Below are 25,797 nucleotides of genomic sequence, written 5' to 3' on the forward strand. Positions count from 1 at the left end.
AATGCGGAGCCAAAAGCATTCCAGCGTGGATCAGCGCTGCTGAACGCTGAGCGTAAACACGCGCGCACCTAAGTGAGAATTGCGTGGGAAGCGGCGCTATAACCTCACTGTGTTTTTGGAAGAAGCTCCGGCGAACTAATTACGCGACAATCAGCGCTGCCCGCCAGTATGGGACATTAAATTTTCAGTCCGTCGAATTAGGAAGCTCCATTGAGCAGCGCTAAAACCAAATTTATCTCTCGCATGACGCACCGGCACCAACAGCGGCGCACAACGATAGGCGCACAACATCAAAATGGAAGCCGCAACCGTATTCTGATGGCTATCATCTTTTTGCGGTTTTTTTTTATTGCAGCGCAATATTTTTTTTTCATCCCGGAGCGTATACGTGAAATTACCGATGTAGAAGTAATACAAATGCGTTTTAAGCTTTCTTCTTTGCTTCCGCTGGGAAAGGAATAAAAGTGATAATTGCAAAAAAAATAAAGAAACGACGAAAAACACAGTTGAGAGGGAGCACACGAGAAGGCGGCGGGCTTGAACGCTTGTCGTTATAATTTTATCTCTGTCGAGATTTTAATCGTGAATTATTCATCACCTGTTACCTGAACATAATCCGCTTGGCGTTGCACACCGCGGCGGCCGGGTTCCCGTGAACAAACCGTGCACATGATCGGAATGTTCGCTTCGTGAAGCGGCGCTTTTAAGGGAAAACGCGTTTGAGGCCGCGAGCGAGGCGGTGGTAGCCGCGGAGATCGATTACGTTGATCACCAGAGGCGCGGTCCTTGACGATTCCGCCCACTTCTCTCTGACCTCGCGTCGGGCGTACGCGCGCACTTTATGGATGAATGCTCAGTCGTTATCATTTTTGACCACGGCGCTATATGCAGGCCGTCGTTACTGTGCAGGGCGGCCAAATGCCACACGGCAAAAAGTATAGAGGGGCGAGCGACGACTCATTAGAGCAAAAAGGCTTTTTTTTCCCCCTGCTCGACTTCTCTGCTCTGTAAGCTTGTGCCCCCCCCCCCCTTCCTCTCGAACGAGTGGTAGAGCCACTGAAGCGCATTCAAGTTTTGAGAGTTTGAATATAAATTGGGATCACGTATACGGCCATCGGCGGCGAATACAACAGAGTGGACGGCGACGTGGCCAGTGTTGCGCATCTCCGGCCCCCGAGTCCACCCTGCCGCCTACTCCCCTTACCACGATTCGCTTTTGATAGCGGCAATGCACGATGCTCGGACGGAGCGCGCGTGCGATGTTTTAGCAGCCGTTAATGAATATTCAATGAGTTTAGGACTGTAATAAAATTGAGCGCTGGCCTTTTTTGCGCGCGTTCAATTACAAGGGTGCCAACTCGGGTCAGAACACACGATTACCAAAATTGTTCTCCCTTCGCATTTTTTTCCTTCCCTTTCTTTCAGATGTCGGAGTAGGCCAATTAATTTGACCCGCTCGCGTTGGTGTGCATGCGCTCTCCTGGCCACGGGACAGAGATATAGGGCCGTGGTGCGTAATAAGCCAAACGTTGGCCTGTTTAGCGTATAGAGCACGGCACGCAAGTTGAAAGCATGCAGTTTGACTGTTTTCTTTTTAAACTTTTTAACATTTCCTCTTTGGATACTTCTTGACGTGCCTGTCCAATCTAATTGTGTAGCGTTTTATAATTGCGCGATGTGTAATGGCTATGGTTTTAATCCATAAATGGAGGTAAATAACAATACAACTTGCAGCTATTCGAGTATTTCTTCCAAATTTCTTTCCAAGGTAAAAAAAATATTTGACAGAAATATAACAAATTTCGAATAAAGGAAGAAAAAAGTGACACCTTGTTGTGTCACATCATTACTTTGCCGTAAATTATCGTACAATTTCCTTCATGGCGAATGTTTTCGTTCAGATAGTGGTGTGTTCAAAATGCCCTCTATTCGTAAGTATTCCAGTTCGACTTCAACCATATCGTCTCTATTTTCCCTTAACGTCTCGCAGTACGTTGCTTTTTTCTGTTAGCATGAAAAAGACAGTTGCCGGAAAACAAGCTCTTTTTTTAATTCCTGAAACAGGAAAAGCCTGGCTGCCATGTTAACAAGCTGTGAATGTCTCTGAGAAATTACTGCTTTAATGGCTGTTCCAAAATTTTCGCTATCAGAACGTCGCTATGCACGTTTCCTAATACCTCGCTGGAGAACCCAGTGCTCACTAACGAATCGCGATAGTTGAGCTATTAGGAGATTAATCAATACCGTCACTGCAGTGTTTAGATGACTGCGTTATTTGGAAATCGTCACGATGTGTTTAAGTTGATCAAAAGACCACAACTATGAAACATCGGTCTGTTGTTTGAAATGGTACTTCACAAAAATTAAATGCCTTAATGAGTCAAGCCACAATTAAGCGCGTCTGTTTCGCTAGGCGCGCTATAATTGCTACAATATGTTCTTATCTATAATGCATTGTTCCGTTAAAAATCACAGTTGTGGAAGAGCAGTGAACGATACAGCAACATATTCAAATTGTATATGAAGTAGGGCTAGCAGCTAACTCCTTAAAGATGTGGTCTGGTGTAACTATAAGCAAAACGCTGGCGTAAGGTAATATGGCCGCGCCAGCGATCGAAGTGGTGTTAGTGCTAATGTCGCTTCAACGCGAAGTAACTTGTGAGAGCACAAGTACAAGAGTACGAATCGTCTGCTGATCTGTGCAAAGATAGCGCGCAGTTCAACACAGTCCCCTCACTGGGCCCCCTTCACGCTCCTTCACCCGACAGAGCCGGCCGGTGCGTTCCATCTCTGCTTGAGCCACGCCCGTCGACAGACTTCGGAAGCTCTCACTCGCATATAGAAAAAACGAGGCGCCGGCGATGTTACAAGGCAACCGGCGAAAGCTGTGATGCTGTGGTAGAATGAAAACTTGCTTGGCGACAACGTGCAAGCCGTGCTTCGTCGTCCCACAACTTTTAGCGGGTGCGGGAACTGACGTACGATGAATTTTGTTAGTGCATGATCGTCGATTCTTCGAGCTTCAATAACAGACGAATAATACAAGAGCAATCACGTCTGCTGTGTGCTGCAATGCTCAAACCACAACGTGAACGGCATCCTGAGCGTGCTTGTTTTTGTTGTCAGCTGGTGACGAGAAAAGCAATGGGCTACATTTGCATGGGGTGCAACTTCGTCGCGATATCACCCCGCCACGGTGGTCTAGTGGCTAAGGTACTCGGCTGCTGACCCGCAGGTCGCGGGATCAAATCCCGGCTGTGGCGGCTGCATTTCCGATGGAGGCGGAAATGTTGTAGGCTCGTGTACTCAGATTTGGGTGCACGTTAAAGAACCCCAGGTGGTCAAAATTTCCGGAGCCTTCCACTACGGCGTCTCTCAATAAAATAGTGGTTTTGGGACGTTGAACCCCACAAATCAATCAAATCAACTTCGTCGCGATAACATCGTGTTCACCTGCGTGTGGTTGAAATCGGCTTACTTCTGAGATGTGGCAGAATTGCTTGGATTTTATTTGCCGAAACCATGATATGATGTGACACGCCATAGTGATAACCTCCAGATGAATTTTGACCACTTGAGGTTCTTTAAAGCACTCCTAAATAAAGTACACGGTTTTTCCTTTGGATTATGCCCATCAAAATTGTTGCCGCGGCGGGGAGTCGAGCCTGTGACATAAAACTCAGCAGCACGGCCCTTTGCGTGCATTGCTACTATAGTAGGTAATCTTGAGACAGAATAGGTGAGTGATCTTGTTTTCTGTTTGGTGTACAATAAGACGATAATTACAACTGTGCTTTTGGAAGCGAAGAACGCTGAACAGCCCAGCGCAACTACAGACACCTGCAAGCAGCTAGGTGGAAGCCGCCGCCGTCCACGATCAAGCGCAAGCTTCTCTATAGGGCACTCAAACTTGCGCTTGGCCTCGCTTGGCCGAACAACGCTTGGCCGAACATTTTGTGTATTAATTGTTAGCTTTAACACTGCTTCTCTTTGGTGCATATGATGAAGTGCACCCGCATCCAAGCCCAATCTCAAGCTGGTTTGATGACCTCAACGAATGCCCACAATAGACACCATATATAATGCACTATTCGTTGGAGAAGAAGGCGTGCGACCCAAGAGAAGTCAATTCATTTCGAAGCATGATGCGCTTGTACTGTATCATCTGCCAGTCTTTTAAGCTTTCTGTCCCTGTCGCAGCCAAAACACAGCCAGGACGGCAGCCTGTCGGCGTGTTCTTGTCTGAAATTTCGGTCTTCGGCAGCACAATCACTTTAGCACGTCAAGATCTTTACCCATATTGACCTCTCACGTGCCACTCTATGCAAAAAAGGCAGCTTTAAACCACCAAGGACAGTAACCAGGACAGACGGCTACGCGAAGGAGAAGGGGGGGGATTTGAAATTGCGCCGGTTTTTGTTTACTCTCCTCTCAATGAAAACAGTTTATACTATAGTCTATTTTACCTAAGACATATGGGCGCAGCCATCGTGGGCTGTTAAGTCAATGTTTTCTTGTTTTTGTGCACCGCGATGTGAATTAGCAAGGCCATGAAACATCGTATACACAAAACAACTGTTTTCATGCGTATGCGTCTATCCGTAAAACTGTCGGTTTAGTATAGTTAAACATGCAAAACACAAAGGTCAGCAGTCCAATATGGCGGCACTGAAATTGACCCATGATATAGTCTATACAGTCTAGGCTACATGCTTTGCTAGCCGGCTTGGATTGAAGATTTGTTATCACGCTCGCCATCGGATCGTGGGTAGGCGGGTTCGAATCTCGCCTTGCCAAGAAATTTTTTTTCTCTCTAGTTCTTTCTCTCTCTCTTTTCTCTCTTTATGTGCTCGTTCTCTCACCCGTCAGAGTCACTGCCTCCCACGCTTTATTCAACAGCATTTCGTACTGCCACAGCTGAATCCCGAAAGCTTTCTTCCCTAGAATTACAGGGCTAACACATAAACAGAGAACTTCTACTGTGCAAGAAGTATGTACGAAGTTTGCGAGTTCGAGGCCATTCGGTATAAATATAGCCCGAACACCAGTTAAGGATCCACATAAAGTCCACCTAATATACTTTTATTACTTCGAAACTTTATTAAACCTGTTGTAGTGAAGAAGAGGAGCTTCAGCGGCATTTCTCGGCGCATCAGGGGCATCGCCATCAGCATAAGCTCGTGCTTGCTGCGCTTGGCCGGACACTGCTGACTGCTTCGCTTTCTGCGTTCTGCGCTGCAAATAAACCCCGTTACAAGTGGTGGAGGTGCGGAGTTTCGATCACCCTGGAGCTTAGGAATCGCATTTTATCATCCATTATGCCTACCGACGCAAGCGCCGCTCCAACTCCTCCACCGGCACCGCTTACCTCTGCGCCGGTTCTCTGCGTCTGCGAGATCCCCCTGTTTTCTCAGGCACAGAAGACAAGGACGTTGACGACTGGATTTCAATGTACGAGCGAGTGAGTACTCACAACAAATGGGATGACACCGCCAAGTTGGCCTACGTCTCCTTCTACCTGTCGGACGTGGCCAAGCTGTGGTTTATAAACCACGAAGCGGAACTCCCTCCATCGTCGGTCTTCAAAACGAGCCTCACACAAGTTTTCGGGCGGCCTGAGGTACGCAAACGCCGTGCCGAACAACGCTTACATACTCGGTCCCAGCAGCTTGGTGAGAATTTCACAAGCTATATTGAGGATGTTCTGGACCTTTGCAAGCGAGTCAACGAGTCGATGTCCGAAGAGCTTAAGATCAAGCATATCATGAAGGGCATTGAGGACGACGCTTTCCAAATGTTGCTTTCTAAGAGTCCTCGCACTGTTCTAGAACTGACCAAGTTATGCCAGAGTTTTGACGAGTTGTGCAGGCAACGTCTTTCCACCCGACGTCCCTCGGTGCTCGACGACTCTTCGTCCAGCCTTTCCACCCTTGGCACAGGAGAAGACCATGCCCCTCTTCTCTCCAAGATCCAAGAGTTCATCCGCGCTGAGGTCGCTCGTCAGCTCTCTTTGATGTCCTGTGTACCCGATCAACCACGCAGATCGCCGTCTACACTCCGCGACTTCATTCAAGACCAGGTCGCACAAGTTCTTCCTCCCGCCCGTGAACCGCCCCCAGTCGCCGCACCTCTCACGTATGCCGAGGCCGTTGCTTGACCTCGACAGCCTGCGTTCCAGCCAGCGCCTATGTATTCGCCGCCGCCCTTTTCGCCGCCGACCTATTCACCGCCGCCTATGCCGATACCACCTCGGCCGCAGTTTTCTGCCCCCCAGCCGCAAGTCGGAGTCTACTCCGACCAATGGCGGACCTACGACAACCGTCCCATATGTTTTGCTTGTGGTGGTGTTGGCCACGTGGCACGTTATTGTCGTCGTCGCCAGGCTGCTCAGAACATTCGACGAATGCCCTCTTTCGACCCTCAGTTTTCTTCTACGCCTTCAAGCCCTCCTTCCTCTTCCTTTCCTTCTGATCGTCCACACGGCCCGACCCGCCGCTCCCCATCTCCACGTCGACGTTCGCTTTACCCTATGCGTCGCCGTTCCGGACCCACCGACCAGGAAAACTAACAGCCGCAGTTCCCGAGGCACGAACTGCGTCCCCGTCGCCATGCACAAGTCCTCGCCCCTGTCCAGCTAACGTCATCGAAGTGTCAGTCGATGGTATCGTCGTCATGGCGCTTGTTGACACCGGAGCCGCTCTATCCGTCCTTTCCATCAACCTGTGCCGCAAACTCCGCAAAGTTCTGACGCCATTATCCGGCCTCTCTCTTAGAACGGCTAACGCACAAAGTGTAACACCTCTCGCAGCCTGCACCACACAAGTCGCCATCGAAGGGATTGTGTATATCGTCAAATACGTAGTGCTGCCCTCGTGTTCCCATGACATGATACTCGGCTGGGACTTCCTTGCGAATAATAATGCCGTCATTGACTGCTGTCGCGCTGAACTTGAGCTATCTGCACTTCCTGATGTTGACGCTGTCGAAGCCTCCCTGCCGTGTTATAAACTGTTTGTTTCCGACGACGCCACCGTACCACCGCGCTCTTCTCTGCTGGTGACTGTGTCGTGTGAAGCTATTTCCGACGGTGATGTTTTATTTACGCCCTCTGCCCTGTTCATTCAACGCAAATGTTCTCCACTGCCCATTGCTCTCCTTACTCTCCACCATGGCGTCACGAAGACGCTCGTGTACAATACGCTAGAAGGGCCTTTACCTTTATTCTATGGTGAATGTCTCGGTCACGTGCATCTGATCGACGCCCGTCACATTTTTGACGCTCCATCTAGTTTACTGTCTACGGACCTCAGCACACTCATTTCTGACTCTGTTGTTGACCAGTCACTCCTTGACGCTTTCCACCGCTCCATCGATGTCGCAACGTCTTCTTCAGAACGAAGCCAGTTAGTGAACCTGCTGCAAAAGTTTCGTACTTCTTTTGAAAGCCACGCTTCTGGCCTCAGTCGCACATCGAACATATCTCACAAGATTAACACAGGAAGCCATACGCCTCTACGGCAGCGCCCCTACCGAGTCTCAGCGTCGGAGTGCCGTGTTATTGACGACCAGGTTGCTGACATGCTCCAGCGGGGTGTTGTACAGCCTTCTAACAGTCCCTGGGCATCAGCGGTCGTTCTTGTTAAGAAGAAGGACGGCTTCATTCGGTTCTGTGTGGACTATCGACGTTTAAACAAGAACACCCGCAAGGACGTTTACCCGTTACCGCGAATAGACGACGCCCTTGGCTGTTTGCAGGGAGCAGAATACTTCTCTTCGCTGGATTTATGGTCTGGATACTGGCAAGTTCCTATGGAAGCATCTGACCGACCGAAAACAGCATTTGTCACACCTGATGGGTTATACGAGTTTACCGTTGTGCCTTTCGGCCTTTCTAACGCTCCAGCCACTTTTGAAAGAATGATGGACACTATTTTACGAGGCCTCAAGTGGAACATATGTTTATGCTACCTCGATGACGTAGTTGTTTTTTCCACCAAATTCGACACCCAATTAAATCGTCTCGAGCACGTCCTCGCACGTCTCATCGACGCAGGCCTTCAACTCAACCTCAAGAAGTGTCGTTTTGGTGCCCGGCAGCTCACCATTCTTGGCCACGTCGTATCGCGGGACGGCATACTCCCCGACCCCGCCAAGCTTCGAGCAGTCGCCGATTTTCCGAAGCCAAAGAACTTCAAGGAACTTGGAAGTTTTGTCGGCTTGTCGTCATACTTTCGACGCTTTATTAGAAATTTTGCTTCCATATGTGCGCCCCTTACGGACCTTCTTAGCGGCGACAAGGACCTTTCCACCTGGTCACCAGCATGCGACGATGCATTCACCAAATTACGCCACCTGCTGACTTCACCACCCATCCTCCGCCACTACGATTTTGCCGCTCCCACGGAGGTTCATACTGATGCCAGCGGTGTTGGACTTGGCGCTGTGCTCGCGCAACGAAAGGCAGGGTTTGATGAATATGTCGTCGCCTACGCAAGCCGAACTTTGACGAAAGCCGAAGCTAACTACTCCGTGACCGAGAAAGAGTGTTTAGCTATTATTTGGGCCCTTGGAAAATTTCGCCCCTACCTGTATGGTCACGCATTCGACGTCGTCACAGACCACCACGCCCTTTGTTGGCTATCCACACTTAAAGACCCTTCCGGACAACTTGCTCGCTGGGCGCTCAAACTTCAGGAATACGACATCCGCGTTATTTACAGATCTGGTCGTAAGCTCACGGACGCCGACACCCTTTCTCGCTCACCCATATCGGATGAAGGTGTTTGCCTCTCTTCCCTCGAGCCTGCACTTGCGTCATCCGCCTTGCGCAACATGATGGTGGAACAACGAAAGGATCCCTGGATCAGTGGCCTCATAAGCATTCTTTCAGATCCTCTCACGCCTTCGCCGTCTCGCGCTCTCCGACGCCAGGCTAGCAACTTTTGCCTAAGGGATGATCTTCTTTATCGACGCAACTACCTTTCTGATGGTCGCAAGTGTCTCCTTGTGATACCCCGCCATCTTTGAGCTGCTATCTGCGAAGCTTTTCACACGGACCCATAGTGCGCCCACGCAGGCCTCTTCAAGACATACGCTAGGCTTCAACTCAGATTTTATTGGCGTGGCATGTATAACTACGTGCGAAAATTCATTCGCTCGTGTGCTCAGTGCCAACGACAAAAGTTAACTCCCGGGCAAGTCTACCCATCACAACCTCTTCCTTGTCCTAGTCGACCTTTCGATCGCGTCGGCATTGACATTTAAGGACCACTACCATCAACTCTAGCTGGTAATCGCTGGATTATTGTTGCGATAGACCATCTGACACGCTATGCCGAAACAGCCGCACTGCCGACTGCCACAGCCCGTGACGTTGGAACGTTTCTGTTGCAACGTTTCATTCTGAGTCATGGTGCCCCTCGCGAGCTCTTAAGTGACAGAGGCCGTGCCTTCCTTTCTGACGCCTTGAAGGCATTACTCAACGAATGCCGAATCGTGCACCGCACAAGTACAGCGTACCACCCTCAAATGAATGGCATGACGGAGCGCTTCGACCGTACTCTTGGCAGTATGCTGTCGATGTACGTCGCCTCTGATCATTCGAATTGGGACCAAATTCTCCCGTTCGTCACCTATGCGTATAATACTGCCGTACAAGCTACTACTGTGTTTTCGCCATACTTTCTTCTGTACGGACGAGAACCTTCAAATACAGTAGACACTATTCTTCCATATAAACCTGATGAGTCTGAAAGTACAACTCTGTCCGAAGCTGCCCGACATGCTGAAGAATGCCGCCAGCTTGCCCGCTCTTTTTCTACCGAGGACCAGTGGCAGCAGCAATCCCGCCAGACTGGGGACCGTTCGGCTCCAAACTTTCCACCTGGTTCATTGGTATGGCTTCGGGCACCTGCTACCGCGCCTGGCCGCTCCGCAAAACCTCTTCCCAAATACATCGGGCCATACCGCGTTGTAGAGCAAACGTCACTCGTCAAATATATCGTGGAGCCCATCATCCCATCCACAGACCTACGCTACCGCGGCCGCGACACTGTCCACGTCTCTCGTCTCAAGCCATATTACTACCCATTAGTCGTTTCTTCCCCCTAATCCGTCAGGATGGCGTCTTTTTGTGCGGAGGGCGATTGTAGTGAAGAAGAAGAGCTTCAGCGGCATTTCTCGGCGCATCAGGGGCATCGCCATCAGCATAAGCTCGTGCTTGCTGCGCTTGGCCGGACACTGCTGACTGCTTCGCTTTCTGCGTTCTGCACTGCAAATAAACCCCATTACACTGTATTCACACGTGGACGCTTTCCTGCAATTGTGTGTAGACAAAAAAAAAACGGAGACAAATGGATGTGCGTCACGTAAACAAGAAATTTTGAGAAGAGGTCATTCAGAATCACGGAATGGGAATATGAGGGGGCCCGTAAGGATGCTCTGTCATAAAGGAGTGAAAAACGAAATTTCACAGAGAGGGCTTATGTAGGCAAGAAGGCAAGAAAGCTTTCATAGTTGATGTTAGGCGGCTCAATGAAAGCTTCATAATTAAGTTAGGGGCTTTTCAAAATTTACCCCTCGTCGTACATATATATTCCTGCGTCAAAGCGAACAAGTGGCTGTGCAGATATACTGCTGCTGGTGGAGCTAATGGCAAAACATCAAATAGTCCATGCTTGACTTCTCTAACCATTCGTTTCCGAGCGCTTCGACAGCTTTGCAAACATCGGGTTAGTCGACGAGTAAGCTAATTAGCTACAAGTATTAATCAACTGCAATGTGTACATCGAAGCAGGGCTATGTAGACTCTCTAATCATAGCACTGTTTCATTATTGACTCAAAAAGGAACTTGGAATTCTTAGCGCCTGGCCACGTGTATTTGAACTAACAGTTCTGCGTTTCTGGTGAATGTAACGAGAGACATTGACGTTATTTGTGAAAACGTATACATTCAAATCCTATAAAGTTCAACCGTATTTAAAACATTCTATATAAATACAGATCAAAATTACAGGCGAAATAAAAAAATAACGTTCCGTATCATTACATAAACTTCTATCACATTCCCATAATACTGATGAACTGGTCAATTACTAGCAACACGAAGTGAAGTACCCTCCGGGAGGTCGCACAACTGTGCCCCATGTTGTTTTAAAACATTCCTGCACGCCACAAACGGGCTAGACTTTGAGCCCTTACGGATACCAACAAGGTTGAAGGTAGCCCCATATGAGAAGCGATTAGCTGCCCCCGAAATCACACAGAACCTTGTCGAAATGAACACCATTGAACAACGTGGTTATGAGAAAGGTGGAACTGAAGAGGAGGTGCAACCGACAGAGAACGCATCAGCACACACACGCCACTGCTCGTCAGTGGCGACCACACCCACGCCTAATGACTCTGTGAGCACGCAGTCTGCATTTATTTCTGGATGCAGTTGACTGCCGGAGCAGAGATTATATCTGGTTTAATGTTGATATCGGAGTTCGCGCGAGAAATGCGAATCCTCACATCATGCACTCGTCAGCCGCGGTTCTTCAGTGACTGCGCTATGGGCGTGTTATGGATGTTCGCGGGTAACATGCTACAGTCACTTGGTTCGATTGCACGAATACGCTGTGCGAAAAGTGCCTATGTATGCATAGATATACCTATACTAAAATTTCGCGTTTTCACACGGCAAATAGGTGCCACCTTTATAAGACAGTGGAGGACTCAAAAATATTTTTACCCAGCCCGGATTCCTTAACGTCAACCTTAGTCAAAGTAAACGATTTGTTTTGCATTTCGCTTTCATCAAAACGGGGTGACTAGAGCTAAAATCGAACCCATGACCTTTATCTGATCAGCGTTATACAGCTAAGTGACCGCTAAGGGTGCCTGTTTACTTTAGGTTTGCTTGTGAAAGCTTCAGAGTAACAGAAATACACTTTTATGCATCTATTATGTTCAATACTGCTGCAATACTTGAGTTTTCTATGCTCTGTACTGACCATTCGGTGTATATGTTTTCTATTTGTTGCCACCTTCATCTAGATTGTCATTATCGGCACACCTTGCTTTCAAAATATACAGACCGAGTGCTTGCTTATTATTATTATTATTATTATTATTATTATTATTATTAATATTGAGCTCTATCAATCACTGACATTTCATGGCAGGATTAGGCAGTCCAGCAGTTCTTTCAGAACATTTTTTTGTTTTTTGTTTTGCTGCAGGATGCGTTATCTTGGCCAATGTTTTATGCGCTGCAACACTCCGTTTTACAACCGCACTAAAGGCATCTGCAGCTGTTTCCAACCCGTCGTTGATAGCACAAGACGACACAATTCTAATCCTAGGTAACTAAGTAAAATAACTGGAAAGTTAAACAAAGAATAAGAACTGTGCTCTATGCACATGTCTACGGAAATCTATACGCCGGCCGGAAACACCATATTGTTTATAAACATGAGAACATTTACGCAACTGTTTTCATCATCAGACAGGAAGACCACGTAAATCAGGCACCTGAACTCTACTATTCGCGACAACCGTGATAACGGTTTATTTTTACGTCAATTTTACATGCTCATTGCTTCCACGTGTTGGCCTTATCGTGCGCGAACTCTGTAAGCTGTTACACAATGTAAAAAAAAGAGTAACTGGTGGTTGTGAAAGTGCGATATAAGAAACACGAGATCAAGAGCAATACTACGCTTACCTAACATCGCGACGAAAGTGCGTGGACCAAATGGCGCGTGGAACGCTTATCACATTCCTTCTCATTCCGCCGCCGTTCATGCCGTCTTTACTATCGTAACTAAACGACCGAGTTGTACGCTGTGTAATGACGTTAATAGGGGAGGAGCGCTTCTATACGCATATGAAAGGTGTCGCGAATGAGCTGCAGAAAGAGCACAATCAACACGATCAGCTCTTCAGGATGTAGTCGGTATGCTGACTAGTGTTATCTCCTCGGCAGGAATTAGTGCCGTTATTTCCTAATCGGTTCTTTTAAAGCTCGAGGCAAACAAATAACCACAGTTAGTCGTTATGTTCTGTCGAAAGAAATATCCTAACGAATGCGTCATTTGTGATCTGAGCCCTTCTTTGATCTGTTTGAACAGGGAAGCTGTGGCGCTGGGTTGTCGGTTTGATTCTTGGTATAGTTGCGTACGTCAAAAGAAGCAAAGGGGTTGCCCTGCCTGCTTTAGGAGATGAAAATTGTTACAAAGTAACAACCTAAAGACGATTGTAAAAACCAGGTAGTACCGCATTGCTGGTAATTGGCTCTTAAGGTTGGCAGCCACATTCGATTGCACCTGTGCACCATGAAACTGTGACTCCTTGTGAAAACACACCAAGCGTCTAAACGTGCTGGCTCGCACGATGTGAACTGTTAGGCAATCAGCGTTGGCGAAAACGTGCCAAGCATGTGGACACGCGTGATTGCACGCGGGACATTCTTAAACGTACTCCAATCTGCCTCACACATGTGGAGCTCTATTTACAGCTTCGGGCCCAGTGCTCATCTTGGGAATATTTTGACTGATGTTTGTGTCTTGTGAATATGCACTTGAGTGCGCACGCGCAAGTGTGTGTGTGCGTGCGTGTGTGTGTGTGTGTGTGTGTGTGTGTGTGTGTGTGAGAGAGAGAGAGAGAGAGAGAGAGAGAGAGAGAGAGAGAGAGAGAGAGAGAGAGAGAGAGAGAGAGAGATGGTGACATCGCCCGTGTTTACGCACCTGCTAAGCCGGTTGCTCAATTGCTTCGCCGGTTCTCGGCAGCTGAAATACTGTGTAAGCATTTATTAAAGGAAAGTTACTTCATTGAATTTCTGAAAATGCCAAAGCGACTATGGCTGTGCTACGCTACAGCAGCGCTTCTTTAAGGTGTGCATGTCCTCTAAGAGAAGTTATTTCGCCAGTCAGAGGTGGCAGCGCGTTATCTTCTAAGCTGGCCTTGGATGAAATATAGTATGTGTAATTAACAGAATACACCAAAGTGTTTTTGTTTGTGTTTCCATATGAAGGCAAATAACTAAAATGCGTCTTACTGCTAATGATTCATGTCGTGCATCTGTCAAAAAGTAAGTATGTGTCACGGTGACATGCCTTATTGAAGCTCAAGGCAAAGCTACTTCGACGAAACGTTCTTGATGGTTACATGTCTTCCAATCACCAAAATTAGGTTCATTTGGTTGAAGTTTACTTTTCTCTCACGAGTGATATTCACGTCATCGTTTGAATGTTAAAAAATAAGGAAGTAAAGTCTATTGAGTACGTGATGCGCGTTGAAAAAACCAAGATGCTGAACATTCGCGCACTTCTGTTGTTCCTTTGTGACATTAAGGCCATGCGGGCAGTTTTACAGAATTTAAGTTTTGTCATTGATCCCAAAGCCTTAATTTGAGACAGGCAGACAGGAACGACAGCGAAAACTTTGTTGCTTTTACAAAGTTTGCAATGTGTCATTACTTCATAGCACGTGGTGCCATTGAACACATCATACTTTTAACTAATATTTCACCGAAGTTCTGCTAGATAATGTAACCCCTGGCCTGTCTGTTCTACAAAGATGTATTTTTGTCTTGGGAAGTTGCGAATTAGGAAACTAAACTTATTCACTGAGCCTGAGTTTGCCAAGTCTGTGCCAGGAGACGTAGCTTTAGGCATACGAAATAGTGGTTATCAAAAAAAATTGCGAGCTAATTTATACATGTGAAATTTTGTTCCCATGTCTGGTAAATATATCTTAGTGTATATAAATACCATGTGATAATGTATGCACGCTGAAAGTGAAATCGGTTGAGTCCACACACGCAACTTTAATTCTGGACAAAATTACATTATCGCAATATATTGGATTGTTTCTGTTGTCATTGACAGTTGTTCGAAGCTGTTTTACTTGTCCTCTTCATCCGCAATGAAAACTTATCTCAGTAATCTGTGTGCACGGAGAACACTTCTTCAATCGAAACGCGAACATTCACAACTGCCGCCTCTCGCGGAGCTTTTAAGATAATGAAAATGGTGTGATAATCAACACTGAACGTTCGTCTAAACCGTTCGAAACAAAATCAAGTAAGATATTCCGGGCAACAGTTATTTATGAATTCGAGAGGAAGCACACCTTGCTACAGCGACTGAAGAAAACAATTTTCTCAAAGTGTGAAAAGCCTCGCCAGGGTTGCAATGTCTCAGCAGAGACCTCCTTTGAGAGCGTAAGCATCGCAGCGTTTTGTCTCCATAGAGTACAGCGTTTATCACGTAGCTCTCCCGGGAGACCCTGCAAAGGGGGCCTATCGGCGCTTTCAACACCGGCTCTGCGGGCAGCTCCCGTTACCCGGGTTCAGCCGGTGAATAGCCTTTCCCCTCTTCAGCGAGCCACCTTCATCATTAAAGCAGGAGAAAAAGCCACAAAGCCGTCCTATTAGGCGCACGCAACGTGAACGGGAGCCAGGCTTCAAGAGCTGAGAGGTCGTCCCTGAATGGGCCTGAAATAAGTAGAATTTGTTTTTCCCCTTCTCCGCCTAAGTCTACGAGTGTTCTCTTGGCTTGCTGCAATTTGAGGGCAATGACGCGCCAAGCACACCCGGCTCTGATTCCTTGTGGCAGCAGAGAACGCTTTGAGTAGGCGGCTAGGGGCGCTTTTCCGTTCTGCGGTCGGCTGTAGGTAATCGGCTTACGAGCGCTATTGCCGAGGAACGCTACCTTGTTGGAACTCTTGAATTATCCACGTAAAACTCTAGCACGCACGCTCGTCGCGCACAAATGATTCTGACCTCACAACTGGGTTTCCTTCGGTGCCCATGTGTGTGTGCGTGCGCGTGTGCTTGCATGTGTGTGTGTGTGTGTGTGTGTGTGTGTGTGTGTGTATGCGTGCGTGCGCGCGCGTGTGTGTGTGTGTGTGTGTGTGTGTGTGTGTGTGTGTGTGTGTGTGTGTGTGTGTGTGTGTGAGAGAGTTTGCGAGCGCTAGCGAGCAAGGTTTCATTGCTCTCGCTATAGGTATATCGAAGCGCTGTTACCAATAAGACATAAGTTCTTTTGTCTACATTTGCAACGCTCACTTTGTAAATTCAGGCCCTGCGGAATAATATGCTCTGCCGTTGTACCGCACACTTCATCTAAAGGCAATTTCAAAAGTTCTGTTCCACCTCACTAACCGACGTGCGAATACATTACCAGTCTTCCACCTTACATAGAAATACAATCTATAGGTAATAACTGATATCCCATTGACTTAAGCTGAGAACACTTGGGCATAGTGGACGTTTGCGAAGTATTTAAACAGAATGTGTATGTGTCTTTCGCCAGTATGTGAATTTTCGTATCGAACTAACTGGAAAGACAAATAAAATCAAAGCTAGCACTATTTTTGTATTTCTAACAACCATCACACTTAAGCCATCCTAAAAAAATGTAGAATGGTTTGTGATTTTATCACATTTGCTCTTTCTTTGGGTCACCTAGGAGTAAGCAGGGTATGACTTTCACTGAATGTATATAAAAGGCATTTCGTATAGAATTAAGCATTTTTTTAACTGGTGATGAAGTTTTTGGTGAATGAGTACTCATACGTTTATGAAACTGCGGTGCCTTCACCATAGACGATACTTAAACGTTTCCGAGGGTACTTATGAGTGTATTTACGTACTGCGCAGAAACAAGCTATTTCAACCCATAAGCTAGTTTATCATTTCTGGATATACCCAAATTTAATATCGTAAAAGAGCTAATTGTGGACAACCACAAGATGCGCCAAAAGAGAAGGAATGTTACATGCCATGACGCACAGGCAAACGGCACAGTTTAATGTTACGACATGAGAATTGCTTTGTAAATTGTGCAGTTCTTAGTGAAATCTATGGATGCGCAGTTTTCGCATGCCTGCAGAAGTAAAAGCCACAATTTCACTTGAGACTTCAGCGAACTGATAGTCAGCCGTGCTTGTACAGCTCTCTACTTTGAGACGATGACTTAAGGGATTCATATGCTGAGTTTGAATGTCTTTCTCACACAAAGCGAGTAATTGCGGCAGCCGCAGTAGCTAGATGGCCAGTGGGTATGTAGGAAGCTCATCGTCCCTAAGACCCACGAGAATGCAATGTGCTGAAATCGCACCTGCACTCTGTTACTATTGTGCACTGTTTCTCTATGCGTAGGTGGCTTGAACGTTACGCAATAAGTTTACAATTTGTCCTGCGTGTTGTTTGCCGCGCTGGTACTGCGGTCACGGTGCTTGGCTGCTAGCCCGAATTGGCCGGTTCGATTCCGAGTGTGACGGATGCATTTCGACAGAGGCTAAATGTTAGACATTTGTGCCTAATGCAATTTCAGTGTATACGTTGAAGGACACAAGGGACACAGCGTGCCTGAGCCCGGATCCTGGACATTAATAACATTGCCGTATTCGTGTCATTTACCATTGCCATTTTAGTTAGATCTCCATTATCAAACTACAAGCACCAACTTGTTTTTTTTTTATGTGGGAGCAATACGTTAAAGTTGTGGGTTTCGCATATCGTACTTTCTCTGTGCTGAAGTGCTGCACCAGCAACTCAGTAACTAGAATTCTGCGTGTGTGTAGTCGAAAATACATCTTATTGATGGTGCATTTCAACAGAGCCCTCTGCTTCCCACTTTTTGGCATACTACGGGTTCACAGAGACTACGAAAGGGCATCCACAGAGTAATGTACAGGAATGCTTAGCGGCATTCCTGGTAAAAACAAAGGTTAGACCAAAATACGATAATCCGTAACTGTAAGCAACACTCATTCCTATTTTTATGTATGCTACGTGGAACAGTTTCCCGAAAGTTCATTTGTGTGGATACTGAACCACCACTGAAACCACTGTTAGAGATAATTCTGCGGCATCCGCACTTTACTATCAATCGCCATTTGTTAGTTTTTCTTACTGCTTACAACCACTGAACGTGCAGGTGAAGTAAGTTTCCTTTTCCGGATACTATCCGGAAAAGGATTGATATCTATCCGCAATTAGCGTACCTTGTGTATCACAAGTGAAACATTGCTTCAATAGTTCTTTTTCAAATTTTACAAATCAATACTGAAATAAAAACCTGTGAAATACAGCTGTGTGCGAAACAAGATTAGGACGTGAGTGAATTTTCGGTAACACTTGCTTATGTCGCGCGTCTTATACCTGAACTACGAATTTCAAGCAGGAAACAGCAGCATATAGTTGCAGCAAGTCTTTTTTGTTCTACGGCTGGTATTCCCAAACACTCATTGACTCGAAAGTCGTCTTCAAGGAATCCTTCAGGAAAGTTTCGCGTAGCGATTTATGCAATGCAAAAAGTTTTAGGATTCCTTGAGGTGTAACTTCGTGTGTGGATACGGTCCTAAAAATTGCTCGCTTGGAAAATGTAGCTGACTAGACGAATAGGTTTAATCTTCGGTGCAAACATTTTCTAGTTTCGAAGGTCATTAGTGATCTTAAGTTAATAAATACGCTTAATAGTTAGTGGGAATTCGGCATTTTCTTTCGGCGTAAAAGATTATCCTAGAAATAATCTTTAGCATTATTCGAGAAAGCTGGACAGGATAGGTTAGTACCTATAACACGCAGTAATACCGAACACTATATAGTAATAAAAATGTACATGAGAAAAAAATAGTGATTATAAATAAACACATACGAACGCATCAATCTTCTTTGCATATTGCGTAGCAGTAAACATGGGAAACGAGTCACCGCAAATAAGTACTGGCTTTGTCAAACTTTTCTCCGTCTCTCCAAACAACCAAAGTTCTTAATTTTCTTGTCTTGTACAAACATGAAGATACATGAGAGCAATCTAGCTTCGTCTACTTTTCTATCTCAACATTCTCTCTAGGCATGAGAACAACTTTTAGCGAAATGCAGGAAAACAAGACATAAACAAAGAAAAAAGTATAGAAGGAATTTTTTGCTTTCATTGGGTTCGCTTGGAGGTGGGGCATTTTTTTTTCTGCCTTTTACTTCACTCAGTTCTTGCACGAGCGCACAGTGCCGGCTGTCCCACTGAGCAACTTTTTATTTGAAGTTGTTTTACAATTTTTCTTACTATTGCAGCTGTGTACAACCACAAGATGCAAAAAAGGAGCCTTTCCTTTCATGCGTAGTTTGACGCTTAGTTCTATTGCTGATATGAAAACAGGTGTTTCTTTTATTAGGCTGAGAAAAAATTTCATATCGGCGGCAAAAATGCATTGAAAATTTTGCAAAAGCAATTCGTTTTATCACTACAGCGGATGTTATGTGTACGTTTGTTTGAATTACAAGTATCACTTCGGCCTTCAGAATGGTGCTTTATATGAACATAAAAACTTGTACAACTTACTTACTTGGACTCCGTGTAGTGGACTCGGAAACGTTATCACATCTCTAAGTGAAACTGAAATAAAACTTTTTTAGGTGGCACTGGCGGGTTAATTGGTTGTACATGATCTGGAAAACCACTGCGTAAAATTTAGGAAACATGGTCAAGCAAATAATATTCCAAACAACGCAGTCGCAGATAGGAGCTGTGTTGTGTGTATAATTGTTTGTTTGTCCGGCTTGTTAATTTAGCGCTCTGCTTCTCACGATTGCGATACGGAAAAGCGAATTGTGGAATTCTGCTGCTGCACGCCACGCATTACTTAAACGCTTATCGTGAAAGCCAGCCACAAATTGAATTGAGTTTGAGTGTGAAATGTACCAACGAATATTTTGTATCAGACCAAGAATAAAAGAGCTGCGGTTTATAAAAGAAGGGAAAATCTTTGTTTGATGAAAGAAATAAAAAATACACATGACAGGGCTCCATCTTATGAGACATGATATTTGAAATGTTTGCAAGATTTGAAGGCAGGCTCGTAGGTAATAGTATGTAATGTACATTTGTTACAGCCATTTGCTGACTTAAGGATAAATCACGCAACAAAACGCTTCCTAAATTTGCCATTTATTATAAACGACACCATAATAGTCGCTTTTACTGTGAAAACGAGCTTCCACGCAAGGACAGTCGCAAAAAAAAAGCAGATAAAGTGACGCCACCTTGTAGTTTTTGAGTTTCCGCGCCAGCTCACCGTGATATCAGAGATATTGATAGTTTGATAGGAACTAACTAATTGCTTACTGAAATAGATGTGTGACATCGTATACTAAAGCAGCCATAGACAACTTGGGAAGTTTGGTAGGCCAGAAAGGGTTCCGAGCACAAAAAAAAGGTCTTTACAAAATATGTCACCATACTGAGAAAACAAAGTTGAAGTTTTTGGAATGCAAATAACTGAATAAAAATATTGTTTTCTGTTTTTGTTGTTGTTGTATCCCCGTAAAAGTAAGTGATACCTCTGAAAGTTGTGAAAGAATAGTTTTCTGTGTTTATCGATGTAGTGTATTTCATTAATGTTGCATTACTATGAACAATATTCCTAATGATACTAAACGGGATAGCATGGATGGACATGACTGATAATACGATTGCCATGTATCGGTTTATGCTTTCCGTGTTGCTATGCTGTGCCATCATGAGTGTCAATTTAGGTCCTCGCAAAATATTGGTGCAGCTTGCCCTAAGTTGCTCAAAGCAGGGTCACAACAGAGCTGGTGGGCTCCTACCTATTTCTTTCTTTTTTCTCCATCTTTGCCTCTCTGTGTAGTTCTATCGCGTATATTTTTTTCTCTCTTTGTCTTTCTGTTTATCATTTTGTCTTCCTTTCACTTTGTACTCCCCCCTCCTCGTTTCCCTTTTCCTCACCCTAACTCACTTCCCTCACCCCTTGTTGTATTATTCTGCATTATATTATACCATACCATACTGTACAAGACTATACTACACGTGGTTATGCTATGCTTTGCAAACGTGCGTAAACAGACGTGTGGTTGCTATGCTTGGCGTGGGGGAACAGGTATGAATCTCGCCGCGCCAAGAATTTTTTGTTCACCGAGATTTTCTCTGTTTCTTTTCATCTTTTCTTTTCTCTCACACGCTTTTTGTCTTTCTGCGTACTCGTGTCCTTGCCCGTCAGAGTTCTTGAATACGATGCCGGATAAAAGGACGCATGCATTCGGACAGCGAAGCAGGAAAGAAAATTGAGATAAAGATGAACAAGGGGACGAAGAGAGTGTGCGCTTAGTAATCTTGATGACAATTTTCTGTCTATGGCACACGGCAAACTTTGGGCCTAACAACTCTGCTGTACTATTGTCACCAGCATGAGTGATTCTCGTTTACTCCTAACGCGAGTACCTTGCTGTAAGACTGTGTTGTGGGGGTGTCAAAAAAGTGCCTTATTTTCATGCTGTGGAATCGCATACAGACTTCCGTATCACCCTGTTCATTGCACTGAGTGAGAGATCGTAAAGTGGGCAACTTTCAGCGCACATTACCTGAGTGTAGGCTAGCTTTTACTATAACGAAGAAGCATTGGACAAGCTAACCTGTTGAATGAAAGAACAGAGAAAAGAACGAAGGATTGTCGGTAACGCGCGGGGGAACTATTGAGAAAATTGTGAAAGTTTAGCCTTATTAACTCTGCATCAGCTTAATTGTAACGCGCCTGCTTTCGGACAGATACCTGTGATTCAGTGCTATATTTCGCAGGTTGTGAAGCCCCCTTGTATGGTCCCAAAAGACATTTCATTTGTTCATACCTAATTCCCAGAAAAAGTTTCTGTAAGTGAAGTAAGTAATACCATGTGATAGTGATTGATTCCTGTATTTCTTAAGCTGCACACCGGTGCTCAAGACAGCAGTTGTGCACCTCATATTCTCTTTTGAAACAACGTCATAATCATCACTGGTAGAATCGGATCTAAGTTTATCGTGTATCAAGTACGAATGTTCTTATTTTGAAAATTCACTGGCAAAATTTAGTTAGGGAGACCACTCTGCGCGTATTTAGATGTGCTAACAAATTGTAAAATTTTGTATACTTTTTCTGGCGATTTAAAGCTCCCGTATTGCGAAAAATAACCAGCGAACATCAATCAAAAGAAGGATTTTGAGCTGTGTTCTTCAGCACATTATATTTTATTATTTTCGAATCTCTACATTGCTTGAAAATCACAACGGTTCACGTCTTATGCACCTCTAGATGTGTGCCTTTGAATGGGAAAAAGGTATTATCATGCTTTTTTAAACTATAAATGAAGTGCTCAAAAACTGGTGTCGAACCTGGTTTTTAAGAAGAAATATTTATGACATTATAATATCATATTGTTATAAGGTTACAGAAAAAATTAGGGGACCCTAAATTTTTACCTTTAATTGTTGAACACCAAAGCTACATCCAGTTTCTAGTGCGTATTGTAAGCATGAAACCTTTTCGAGTTTGCTATGCACCCACTATACGTGGCCTTAAGAGAACAGGCGGAATAGAGTGTGTGCCTTTTATAGTGGGGTATCGGCTTTCAACCATGAAGCCACTATGATAATCACTCATTCTGACACACGTTGGCAATGGACGCTTGTACCACGCATCATTACTCCAACATTTCATGTTGCATTGTGAAGCATGTGTACAGGACGCGTTTGTTTGTGAAGCACGAAAGCTACTTTCACTGAATTTCCTAGCTGAGGAAGTTATTTTCACTGCTTTCACAAGTAAAGGCTTGGCCCTCTAGTAGAACATTCACTTGCCACGCAAACGACGCGGTGTCGATCCCCACTCAAACCCGCACAACCCTGGTTCGGTCTCCACTTTGCTACGAGATATTTTTTATTTACATAATTTATTTGCATCGTCCTAGATTTTTAAGTCACGCATGAGGTGATGTTTTTTTGCTCGCAATCAACGACGCCGACGCCGAAATTTCAGGGAAACAAGGTCTTTAACGCTATCTCGTTAATGTGTGAAATCGCAAAGTCTTCTCGAGTGATTCAAGCATCCGGCCTTATTGGACCTCCTGTCGGAACGTTATGAAATCACGACAGTTGATTAGTGGAGCGTGCGAAGGCACCAGTCATGTAACGTTTGCAGTATGCAGATGCAACACTCTGTTAGTGCGTTACTAATGTACTCTATTGGTTTTATTTCTGAAAAATTATCCGTACGAAACATTAAGTTGTAAAGGGTGCTTTGCCACAGCTAGACTACTATGACGGCGAAGCCCCTTTTTGCTCTCGATGAAGAACTTCGTTCGAGAATGCGTAGAAGAAGGCACCGGCTACGTGATGAACAACAAAAACAGGCAAGAGCTAGACGTCGCTCGTATTTTGGCATTTCATCGCACACTTTAGTTTTATCTCTGTATTTTTATTCAAATGGTTTCACGCCTTTTTTACACCAAACAAAAGTAAACCAATGAGCTAAGCAACAAGTAACGACAGGAGAAATGGGGGTTAACTGCCCTTTGCCACAAGCTTTGTTTACTGTTTTGATGAACTTAAATGACAAGACATTTAATGACAGCAATAATGAATCACATCATTAGAACTAGTGCCGATTTTGTAAGTGTCATTCTTCATGTGTTCGCTTCATTTGGCGAAACTGTGGGTTGACACCCGAACAATTAAGCTGTAGAGGAACTCAACTGTAATATTAAAAATCACTGCTTCCATATTTCGTGATTCATAATAACTATAGTGAAACATATTATTTTTTGTTATATTACTTCTCGTGTGTTAGCATAACGCTGAAATTGCATGGTTGCAGCTTATCCCTTAAGCTTAACCACTGGTTACAACTAAAATGTTATTATTACAACGAAAATGTACAACTAAAATAGTTGAGTTTCCGAAATTCACAGTTAGGTCGCCACTCGATGGAGGCGAAGTGTTAAAAAACTCTTGCATTTTGATTCAGTCATGCGTTCAAAAACCAGAGAGTCACGGTTAATACGAGTTGCCTGCTACAAATTGCTGCATAAACTTGTCGTCACTTTCGCCAAGTAAAGCCACTGAACTTAAAGAGACATGCGTAACTTGAGCCAACGCTGTCTTCATGACGCAAAGACTATTCCTTGTTACAGCAACCAATCCTTCCATTCCCACACAAGTGCTTTGTGTTATATAGCTTCACGGGTGGACCACAGACTGCTTTTTCTGTACATCTTTGATACATAAACACGCCGTATTTACAACTGTCAGCTCGATCCCAGCAAAAGAAAAACAATTCCACGTTATGGTTGCACAACCTGCTACACAGAGTAAGTAAGTGTTCGTGCACTGTGGATATCATGCAATACATTAGCTTTTGCAAGAGAACCGAATACGAACGAGTGAAAATTGAAAGTGGTAAAAGCGCTATTTCACCGAATTACGGTAAATACAAGTGATTTAACATTCATTCTTCTCTTTTTGTGCCAACAACATGTTAACTGACAGATCACCCTGTGATATTACTTTTCACCTATGCTTTACTTTCACTAAAAATATATTCTTCTACGTTCAAAACTCAAGGCGATTTTTTAAGCCATGCATTCATTTTTCAAAGGATTACCACCAGAATTCATTTACTTTGATTTAAAAAAGACCGCGTCGTCTAGCATTAGAAAGCTCTTTATATTAAGACTAAGATTTCGCGCGTGGCTTGAAGTGCACATTCTTTTTTTCTTGCGCGAATTTTTTCATACTGGCAATAAAATAAAACCGTAAACGACTCTTTCTGAATTACAGACCTCACACTGAAGCTTATGAGCCGGAATTGGCGAAAATGTTTGTGGAAACTCACCGAGTTAATACGCACGTGCCGCAGAAATACAGGTGCAACTATTAGCATACTAAGCATTTTTCTCGCAGTGTTTAAACATGCTGGAGATGTCAGCCGACGCATTTGTTGTGTTGACATTCCCGTTAGACTTACCACGCTCTCCAACGTTACTTCTACAAGACTGCGCAGTTCCTTCACCACTCACTGCTTGTTTGGCAGTTTCTCTACGCTAACAAGATTGACAGTTTCATTCATCGCACGCGTTCATATCTCTTTCCAACCTGGCATAGCGCAACTGACTGTGAAGTTAATTGGCTCGCCTTTACCGGGTGACTGAACAAAGCAGTGGAAGTTTTGTTATTGACGAGTCAGCGTCATTGAGCTGGCCGGTGGCCCGTCGTTCTACTGCCTTATGACATCTGCTGCGGTGGGCTGCCCGCAAAACAGCGCGCAACGTCGTCGGCACGCGTTGGCAGCGGGCCCCTTCAGCGTCAAGAGTGGTCAGCACCCCTGAGGCGGAAGCGTCCCGCGGGGGCGGCGCGTGGCGGCGTGCGTGACACGCGGTCCACTCACCGGCAGTGGGGCTCGTGCGCCCGAAAGCGGCCGAGGTGACGATTGCGGGCCGCTCGTCGGCGGCCTGGTCGCCGAAGAGCGGAGCGCAGGGCGCCGTCTCGGCCTCGCTGGGGCTTAGGGGCTCGCGGTACGGCCAGCGTCCCGACGAGGCCGGCCCCGCGGGGTGCTTGGTGGCCGCCTTCTTGACGAGGTAGCAGCGCGGCATGGTGCCGGCCCCGGGGCGGCGCGCGGCCTGGCTCAGCTGCGGGTCCTGCGCATGCCGCGGGCCGAGCAGCGTCCGCCAGCGCTGCCGCTCCGCTCGCGTCTGGGGGGGTTGCCGTGGGCCTCCGTCGGAGTGTGTGGAAAACGGGGAAAAAAACGACCAAACAAACGGTGCGCACGGTTTTGTCAAACTGGAAAACCTGAGTTTACACCTCGGGCTTTGTTTTATAGCGGGCCCTCGCCGCCACCTCCTCCGCCTGCCGACCTCCTCTCCCCCAACATGAGGCGGACGCATGCGCAGAGCACCAGCCGACCTTCCACAGGCCTTTCCTTCCCGCGTGAGGCGCCGCCCTCTCCCGGCAACATCCCTATGGGGAAGGAGGTCA

The 25,797-nt window shown here is 45.6% G+C and overlaps 1 protein-coding gene across 1 annotated transcript in view; it reads right to left on the reverse strand.

Moving 5' to 3' along the window:
- The window catches only part of LOC119176798 (transcriptional repressor scratch 1), a 41,370-nt gene extending 15,831 nt beyond the window's left edge, over nt 1-25,539 (reverse strand). The window contains exon 1 of the mRNA XM_037428152.2: nt 25,211-25,539. Coding sequence (XP_037284049.1) covers nt 25,211-25,415 — 205 coding nt within the window. The 5' untranslated portion in view covers nt 25,416-25,539. The remainder of the gene's footprint in view (nt 1-25,210) is intronic.
- Between the last annotated feature and the right edge of the window lie 258 nt (nt 25,540-25,797).

Source organism: Rhipicephalus microplus, chromosome X (genome assembly GCF_043290135.1).
Source record: "Rhipicephalus microplus isolate Deutch F79 chromosome X, USDA_Rmic, whole genome shotgun sequence".
Classification (NCBI taxonomy): Eukaryota; Metazoa; Arthropoda; class Arachnida; order Ixodida; family Ixodidae; genus Rhipicephalus; species Rhipicephalus microplus.